Source organism: Pavona decussata, unplaced genomic scaffold, assembly GCF_977016875.1.
Source record: "Pavona decussata unplaced genomic scaffold, jaPavDecu1.1 SCAFFOLD_76, whole genome shotgun sequence".
NCBI lineage: Eukaryota > Metazoa > Cnidaria > Anthozoa > Scleractinia > Agariciidae > Pavona > Pavona decussata.
This window is the reverse complement of record NW_028145494.1, coordinates 1,079,642-1,088,339: the sequence shown is the minus strand read 5'-3', so window position 1 is coordinate 1,088,339 and position 8,698 is coordinate 1,079,642. Positions and strand designations below refer to the sequence as shown.

Sequence of the window (8,698 nt, the reverse complement as noted above, 5' to 3'; positions counted from 1 at the left end):
GCTCTTCAGAGAGATGAAATTAGAATTCAATAATAAGATTTAAGGCTCACTGTATTCATCTCCAACCTAACTTGCATCCTAAACCTAATTTGTTGAGGGGGTGGAGGAGTGGAGGTGGGGAGTGGACTGGACGACCTCCTTGCAAATAATTGGTTGTATTGTGGAATGAATAGTTGATTATAAAAATTTTATTAATTCTTTGGAACTTTGTTTGATATATGGGAATGCTTTTCGATTTCCATGATTTTTTTTTAGGACTTCAGGATCAGGTCAGTTTGGTCCATTTTCGATCTTCAGAAGTGCGGTCCTTGACCAGTCCAGGACAGGCCGATGAGAGGCAAAAATGAAACCCAAACCACTTTCCGTGGTTCGAGACTGAAATTTTGCGTGACTCCATGCAGGAGTCCTACGTCACACGTACACGCGCGCGATTCATATTGGCGCGCGATATACATTGAAGCGAGGCAAATTCAAAGCTCAGCAAAAAGGGTGCCATGTTGACCTTCACGATGATCTTTCCTGCACCACATATAATGAACAGGAGATGATGACTGCCACGACAGCTGGCTCTGATGCCTGGTCCTCTGTTACTGAGCAGAGCATTTTTCTTGACGATGGCCTTAAATTTGTCGTCGAGGTTCTTCAACCACCACCCGTCTCCACTCAACACACTGCTTTCATGGACTGCATTTCAGAGCATAGGTTTGATACATCTTCAAACGCGGAACTCAGTAAACGCCTTTTGAATACATGTGCTCTGCAGCATGGCTCTTACTACAAATTCTTCAACTATCGACAACGTGCTTTGCTGGGCCTCTGGCACTCACAGAAAGCAAAGTTAACAAAGTTGTCGTTGAAAATTTCTCGCCCTCCTGTCGCTCCAAAATTTATATCCGCAACGGGCGATAAAACGAAAGGACAACAAACGGATGTTTCGTTTTCGTCGCACGTTAGTCTTCTTCTCTTACTTCCTATTTTGCAATCTCAAAGCCGTATAGATCCTTCGTTAGCTGGACAGTGTTCAGAAGTGTTGTTGCAATGTCTTCAAAATTGTCCTCCAAGCTCTCTTGCAGTTGAACCTGTTAGTGGCATCAAAGGTTTAGCTGATTTGCTTTGCAGTTGGCTAGTGCAAGCAGAAAATAGCAGTGGAGAAGAGAATGCAGGTGTATGTGTGGTGAAACGAGAGAATTTGGTGGCAGCACTTATCGCACTAGCTTGCGGAAGGTAAAAAATTATAATCAAGTTAAATTATGCATGGACGTCCCGAATTAAACCCTACATAAATTACTTAGGCCTAATTGTGTACTTAAAAAGCTAATGTTAGGCTTAATTATAATAATACTGGGCTCTGATGGGCTTTAATACTATAAACATACTCTGTAGCATATTGTTTTATGCAAACAAAGGTGTGGATTTTTGGATTTTCGTTCTCAACACTTATCACTTTGATAAGACAAATAATGGTGAACTGCTAATTGGTGCCACTTAAAACTAATAAAAATAAACATTCAAAGAATCCTTATTGCTGAAAAGAATTGCCTTTGTTTTATTTCACCATTCTGGGAAAGATGCAGTCAGTACTAGATTTAATAACTGATGGAGCACTGTTCAAGAGCAGGTTAAAATTAATGTCTTAAATTTTGGTTTTCAAAATTCCCTGAAAAACTGAAACTACAAGTAGGTATGGCAAACAAACTTATTTCTTTTTTTTGACAGGGAGGGGACATGAAAAGCACCTTCAAAAGGTGTCACAATATCATTTTGTCCTTGTGGCTCCATATAAGGGGTTTGAAAAAGTTTCTGCAAATGATTTTGACGTGCAATGCAGTTCTGGGGGTGGGGGGTGGGGGGGAGGCGGGGCAGACTCTGCCCACAGTGACTTTGAACCTGAATAACATTTTTAATATATAAGCAACTGCAATGAAACCTTATGACTTTTTATCTGGGAACAATTTGATGTGGTCAGTTAGTGTTTATTGACTTGGATGTTACCATGGCAACCAAACTTTTGACAGGCATGTTTTTTAAAAAATGGAAAATTGCTTTTCTTCTGTAATTTTTTATGCTTTTAAGGATTCCTAGGTAAGTGTTACTTTTAATAATAATAATAATCTTTGCTGCTCTCCTGAAGTTTTGGGGAAATCCAGCAATCCAAGATAGCCACCATTTTAGCAAGCATGACATAATTACCATAAGATTTCATATGTTGTGATCACTTCTTGTTACGGACCTCAAAGGAAACATGTATGGACATGCTATTTATCCTCCAAGTGTAAATGAAATGACAAAAATTTCAATGATTGCAGTTCTCTCTATCTTACAATTTCTTATGTGCAAGTTGTTTTCTAATGTCACAGTGTCACCTTTAATCATAATAATATTATATAATGATATACTTTTGTGTTCTCTGGCAGACTTTCTATTCAGCTGTTTGTTCAAGTTCTTGAAGTTCTTCTCATTCAAAGGACAATGCTTGGCAAACTTCCCGTTGGCACTGTATTGAGGAGAACTTTTGAGTACGAAAGGAAAGGTTCACTCAGCGATCTTAGTCTCCTGCAGACTTCTCGTTTTATTAACAGCTGGCAGTTTGAAACTTTCCTATCAGACTCTGATGATTCTACAAGCTGTAGCCACATTAGTAGTCTTGCTTGTGATGGGAAGTTCCTTTATCTTATCAGTGGAGCTAGTAAAGGTCTGCTTAAAATTGGCACTGGTAAATACGGAACAATAAGGTAAGATCTGAAAATCAGTTTAGTAATTCATACCTGGATGTGTTGTCTTCTCTCATATTTCAGACCAAAAATGTATAATTTCCAGTACCCTTTCTCAAACCCAGACACTAAAAAAATGCTAAAAAAATGCTTAAAATCTATATCATGCAGTTTTCCCTTTGGGGTGGAAGATACCCATGTTGATAACATAAGGAGTACCCCCATCCCCTAGTGCTACAGTGTAACTCGCTAGCAGTCCTTCTGTACATTGTTGAGTAAATGGGTGTGCTGCGCGTGCAAGAAAGTTAACAATAACAAAAAAACTAAAAGAGACTGGTGAGGCAACGGGCGAAAACCCAGTAGGAGTGGCTTGTGAGCAGGCTCTCTTGGCTGTGACAGGGGTGGGAGGAGGAGAGGAAAGAAGGACCAACTTTCAATTGGTGATTTGAAGGGATAGAATGTGACATTACTGGCAACTGTTTCTGTCTTCTGTTACTGTCATTTGACATTACAGTTGAACCTCTCCAAAATGGCCACCTTGGGGACAGAAGAAAGTGGCCGTTATGGGGAGGTAGGGGTGTAATATGACACCTTTTTTTCAGGAAGTAAAACATGTTTATTGTGCCAAGTTCATGCTTACTGTAGCCTATAATGGCAATCCAATGTTAAATAGTATACATAGTTAAAAAAGATAATAAAACGTAAATAATGTTTTGAATCAAAATGTTAACAAGACGAAACGAGCAAGGTTCGCAACATTTGCTATATTATTGTAGACAATTTATGCTTACTGCAGCATATGAATGGAACACAATCAAAATACGTATATCATTAAAATGGATACAGAAACGTAATGTTCCGAAGACAAATGTCGATTACTGCATCAGTTTATAAAAAAGGTTTTTACAAAATAGAACTGTACTGGCTGTTGTCGAGAGGTTATTTTGGCAGTTGGGGACGCACTTTAGTGGCCGTTACTGTTGTAGAGAGGTGGCTGTTGTAGAGAGGTTTAAACAAGAGCTAATGTACGGACTGTCTGCCGGGACAAAAAAAAGTGGCCGTTGTAGATAAGTGGCCGTTGTGGAGAGGCGGCTGTTAGTGGAGGTTTGACTGTAAATGAATGAAAGACAGTTTCTGTACAATGAATTAATGACTTTAATCTGTTGTTTTTAAGAGGGGCTGTGTACAAAAGAAACACCAATCTGAAGGAGGGATGGCTTGCCTTTGTACAAAGCCGGTTATTATTTCGACCAAAAGAGTTTGACAGTGAACCTACAAACATGTGCTATGTATTGGACACACTTTCTCTGCAGGTAATATATGCACCAGGAAGAAAGGGACTCCTAACCTTTTGGTAAAAGTGATGTGGTTGATCTTTGTTAATTTTTAAGGAACCCTCAAAAGGTGCTGGAATTTTGCATAAAATTGAAGAACAACTCCCCACAAATCTGTTGGCCGACTGTTGGTGAACTGTCGATATCCACCAACAGTTAGCTGAAAGATTACTTACAGCCCACCAACAGATTACTGACAGACAACTGGTAAAAAAAAATTATCAAGGGAATCAAATTGACTTTTGGAGAACATAGTTGAAATGTAATCAACAATCAGAGGGCTTGCAAAGTAACATCCAACTGTAATAATTATTATTAATTTTTGTATGCTTGCTTTTCCAGAAAACTCATCTTGTCCAATCCACCTAAGTCATGAATTCAAAGTACTTTTTGTATTTTTACTTGGGTTTCTGAAAGAAAAAAAATTATGATTAAGGTAGACAACACCAACAGGTAACCCACAACTCACCAACAGTTCACTGGCTTAAAACGTCTTACAACTTACACAAGTGTGCGCTTGAAACATGTAGGGCAGACTCTAAGTCACAACATTCTTGACAAGTCACTAGCCATCTCACCCTCCTTGTGTTCACCAAGCTCTTCGGTATATCATTTTGGTGGTTGGAGGGGCAGATCACATGAACCTGGCTGACACAAGTTGGTTTGCCAAGATCAATTCCAGGCCAATATAACACTAGGAGAACCAGTAGTTCAGTGCTGCCAAAGTTAGAATGTTTATAAATAACGTAACATCTATTGTGTTTTCTGTTCAATTAGATCACACGAACAATTAAGTTAAGAAACCCAATCAAAACTGAGGTTGATGGGTTGCAAACACAACAACACAAAACCCTACAGATGTTAAGTGATGGAGTTCATCTCTACTGGCTTTGGCTTGTTAAAGCTTCCGAGCCTGCTGGGAATGAAGTCTCTGGGCCTGGCCAAGAGAGTAAAAAGATTGATTTGTTCTTACAAGAATTCAAACTTGAACCAAGCGATGATGAACTGGATGTGCTGGCTTCTCCTTGTAGCGATGGAGTTGTTGTGATGAAGAAGGAAGAGCTACCATCCTCTTTTGCATCCCCTCTTCCAGTCAGACGTTCACCAACAACCCCAATGGCTCAGAAAGACTCAGATGGTATGTCTGAGTTGTGCAGTCAAGTTCTAGATAGAGCCAGAGTGTGTTCTTGCCTCTTACAATAATAATTATTAAACCAAAAACATAGTCCTGGAATAACTGAACAGATTTTGCGTGTTCAAAGAATGCACATCTGTAGGCATAAATTTGACAATTAAATGAAATAAGCATGTGTATTTTGCCTAAGAACTAAAATAATGAAACATGAATGATCCTCTGAGCGTCTTTTCGAACCAAAAGGAGTCAGCGACAGTGGTAATCCAAATATAACTCTATTTTGAATCAGTGCAAAGCTATGTGCTATCAAAGGTCTTTGTGAAGACAACTTGTAGAATATGCAGCACTCCAACCTCACGTCTTGAACTTTCTGTTTTGTGCTCTCTTAATTCATTTAAAGCCATTCAAAGTTTGTGGACAGAAGAATGTGACTATGCAGCACATGCACCTGAAACTGTTTTCCTTTAAATTGCAGAGATGGTAAGCTGTGGATTGACAATGAGTACTCTCAAACAGACAGCCATGTTTATCAGTGGTGACATGCTAGTGATGGTGGTTCCACAGCTTTCAAACTCAACTGCTCCTTTGTTGCTGTCATTAAGGGGTCCTAAAAGTATGTTCCATTTTGATAACGTTTATTGCTAGCTTAAGTATATGCCAATGTCTTTATAACCAGTTTTGTTGGTGATTCAAGTCTTCATTGTATTTCTTTAAGTTTAGACTTACAGCAGTACAGTAAACTGTTGCAGCAATCCCTGCTAAAATAATATTATAACTACACGCTCAGCATTACAGACAAGAAGCATGTAATAAAATTTGTTTGTTAATAATATAATAATTATATTATACATGTTTCTGGTGCAGGTCCAATGAATTATTGTTTTTCAACTGTGGATGGCTGTTGTGTAAAACAAGAAAATGTAATCAATTCAGCTGTGGCAAAGCAAGATCTAATCATTCCAGGTCTTAGTAAGTAAACTGTTTTCTTGATTTTTTCCCATCATAATTTTCCCTTTGAAGTAATAAGTAGTGTATTTTAATTAAGGAAAGTTCTTTTTTCACTCAGAAGACTTACGTGTATAACTGAATTTTCTAGCCTCCCTCTAGGTTGTACTTTTTCTGTCGAGTACTGCATGTAGTGACCAAGTGATTTCAAAACTCTTTAAACCCTTGAATAAAGTGACACCTTTTTACATCTTTCCAGTTGTGTGCCAGGATTCTGTCAATGGCAGATTGTGGAGTTATGATAGTAATCACATGATCAGGGAATGGGCTGCAGGTGGATATCCATCTTACAATCAAGTATCCCAACTTCTTAAAACTCCTTCAGGATCTCAAGAAGCAGGTTAGAGACTGTCTGTTTAAATAATTTACTTGGTACCTGTATGCTTGCTTGACCACTAATGACTGTCATGTTGACAAAAATTTATACAGTCATATAATGCAAAATAATGTATTGTGAATAATAATTATAATTATAATTTAAAGTAAACAAAGTTGTTCATGTGTATGATGCTGAGTTAATTTTTTCCTTCATCAGCTTTACAGTATTCCTGTCGAAAAACATTCTGTTGAATAACAAAATAATACTTGTTGTGTTCCTTCTCCCTACACGCATATCTTACATTTACCCTTTCCTTTTTGATTGTTTTAGTATTTTATGTTTTATGTTTTTGCTGGTTTTAATTGGTAATCTGTTTTTTTAAATTTATGATTCAACATTTGCAGTTTATCTATCCTGTAATTGGTAAAAACAAAAACCTTTGCAACGCTAGTTCTAAAAAATAGTGATGTGTGCATTAAAATTTGCAGTAAAATCACACTGGACAGAAGTATTTGACTGTGCACTTTGGTCACTTAACCAAAGATGCAAGTCTATGTTTGTTGAATGTGTCTTTTATTTGATCAATCATGTCTTGATGTTCCCCTTTAAGTTGATTTTACTGCTTTTGAAGAATTGTGTCTCCTTTTCTTTTTCATGCTTTCTCCTAACATTTCAATAGGTCAAGATCTCATCAATCCACTGGATGCCATGTCTTCATTAGCACACCACATAACATTCCTCTGCAAACGACTTGATGCCAAAATACAGGTGGCTTCAATAGAAAATGGTGAGATTCCCTTGTCTGGCCCTTCTGACGATTCACATGACATGAGCCGTATCTGCAGTGTGCTGAATACTGCCATAACAGAAGGGCATCAAGACATGACAGCGGCCATGTTAGCTGCACTACAGACTCTAATGAGGCGTGTATGTGCAGGTTGGGCCAAACCAGATGTGAGTGATGTTACTAAGACAAGACTTTTGCTGTGGAAACTGATCTGCTCACCTGCTGATTCTGTTGGAGCCGAAGTACTACTGGAGACTTGTAATGTGTTGAAGGCTGGCCTGGAAGTGTTTTATCCAACTGCAGTGGACAGGAGTGCTTTACTTATGCTGTTACTGTCTGAACAGGATCCCACTCCTGGAATGGCACAGCTTTTGGATATATTACTTATTCATTTAGCCGACACAATTTTGAACAGTGACCCAGGGGTATCTCTTAAAGGAAGGTAAAAAATAAATACACCTTTTGAAGCTAAGAGTGGAGTACCTATAAAGGTCAACTCCTTGTTCTATAAAATTTCTGATGTGTCTTTCCATACCATTATTTCATTTTTCAACTCGTTGAACTGGACATTTTGGCTAAGTGGAAAGCGGCCCTGGATTTCCAAGGTTATGAGAATTCCGACAAATAAGAGAACAAATTACATCTCATTTTACAATAACATTTCAAAATTCCCACTCGCTTATTGGCTCATAGCTATTATCTATAAGTTAGAGTACAGAAATTTAAAATGTCGTCAGATGTAACGCATGCACTTTCTCTATGGAAAACAAAGCCAATTCTTCTGATACTTTTTACATGTTATTGTAAAAAAAATTGAGGGCAGTTTTCTAAACCATAAAATGACACCATAAAATGTTCAAAACTTGGCAGTGAAACCACTCACCAGACAGTGTGGCTCATGGTTCCACTTGAGTTTTGAACATTTTGTGAGGTCATTTTATGGTCTATGGGAGTATAATCCATAGAAAACTGTGGTCGATTTTTTAATTATTCATTGTTTAATGTGCTGTACAAGACAAAGCACAAAGAGGCTAGAACTTCCTGAAGCAAGGGTGGGAAAGAGGATGTAAGTTTGAGAAAGAGTTAGTTCTGACACTGACCTTTTTTCATTATGTCAAGTGACTTTACCCTTTGTTTTCATGTAATTTATTCTTTTTAGGTTAGCTGAAGATGTAGTGTTTGCAGCTCTCAAGGTTTGCATCAAAGAATCCTGTAACACTATCCTCCAATGTAGCAGTTTGGATGATGAGGTCTTTTGTACATTGGTGTCCAAACATCCAGTAAGTTGTCAATCCCAAAACAATTCCTTTCACAATGTAAATATAGCACCCTGTTGGTATGGCCAAGAACCACACAAAGCCCTGAGGTGAACACCAACAGGAAAAATAAAGCCTTGTTCTTATTGTT

General features: G+C 38.1%; 1 protein-coding gene across 1 annotated transcript in view; it reads left to right on the top strand.

The window, feature by feature from the left end:
- Window positions 1-16: 16 nt before the first annotated feature.
- Window positions 17-8,698, top strand: part of LOC146476525 (putative E3 ubiquitin-protein ligase HECTD4) — a 47,741-nt gene continuing 39,059 nt past the window's right edge. The window contains exons 1-9 of the mRNA XM_085114399.1: window positions 17-1,224; window positions 2,415-2,732; window positions 3,886-4,024; window positions 4,823-5,183; window positions 5,656-5,793; window positions 6,045-6,149; window positions 6,385-6,525; window positions 7,184-7,733; window positions 8,451-8,571. Coding sequence (XP_084970525.1) covers window positions 545-1,224; window positions 2,415-2,732; window positions 3,886-4,024; window positions 4,823-5,183; window positions 5,656-5,793; window positions 6,045-6,149; window positions 6,385-6,525; window positions 7,184-7,733; window positions 8,451-8,571 — 2,553 coding nt within the window. The 5' untranslated portion in view covers window positions 17-544. The remainder of the gene's footprint in view (window positions 1,225-2,414; window positions 2,733-3,885; window positions 4,025-4,822; window positions 5,184-5,655; window positions 5,794-6,044; window positions 6,150-6,384; window positions 6,526-7,183; window positions 7,734-8,450; window positions 8,572-8,698) is intronic.